Here is a 511-nt window from a genome sequence, read left to right on the forward strand (position 1 = left end):
ACGTAGGAATTTACTGAATAATTATTACGCAATAAAACATACTTCTACTGTGAATGTGGCTCTCCATATCATAATCAAGTCTGGGGTAATGAAGGACTAACATAATTTAAAATACCTTCATATAGTGGGTAAATTTCAGAGAACAGGAAATGATAGATTAGTCAGTGTCAGTGAAAAACATTAGATAACACACAATCTAAATATCTATCATGTCTACACTAATAAGATACGAATGTGTGTGACCTCTTCCAGCCTTTCCTTTGGTTGTGACGAGACCTCACTAGGCTTGGCAGATATACTGGAATTCCCTAGTGCAAAAGGTGTCATCCAGCAGAGTAACGTCTTGCAATAAGCCACATTGTGTTCCGTCAACAGCTCCGTTTGGTTCTCCTGCATCCCACATTTCCATCAGACGACCGTCCAGCCACTTTCGATCGATGATTCCAACCCATTTCTTTGCTGGGAAATCAACAGCGTGTGAATATGTTGTAGTATGAATTGATTGCTCGAC

At 39.7% G+C, this 511-nt stretch overlaps 1 protein-coding gene across 1 annotated transcript in view; it reads right to left on the reverse strand.

Annotated features, from left to right (window-relative positions):
* Positions 1–97: 97 nt before the first annotated feature.
* The window catches only part of LOC119594492, a gene marked incomplete at its 5' end in the record, with an annotated part of 1,285 nt that continues 871 nt past the window's right edge, over positions 98–511 (reverse strand). The window contains 1 exon segment of the mRNA XM_037943525.1: positions 98–459. Coding sequence (XP_037799453.1) covers positions 281–459 — 179 coding nt within the window.

Source organism: Penaeus monodon, chromosome 34 (assembly GCF_015228065.2).
Source record: "Penaeus monodon isolate SGIC_2016 chromosome 34, NSTDA_Pmon_1, whole genome shotgun sequence".
Lineage (NCBI taxonomy): Eukaryota > Metazoa > Arthropoda > Malacostraca > Decapoda > Penaeidae > Penaeus > Penaeus monodon.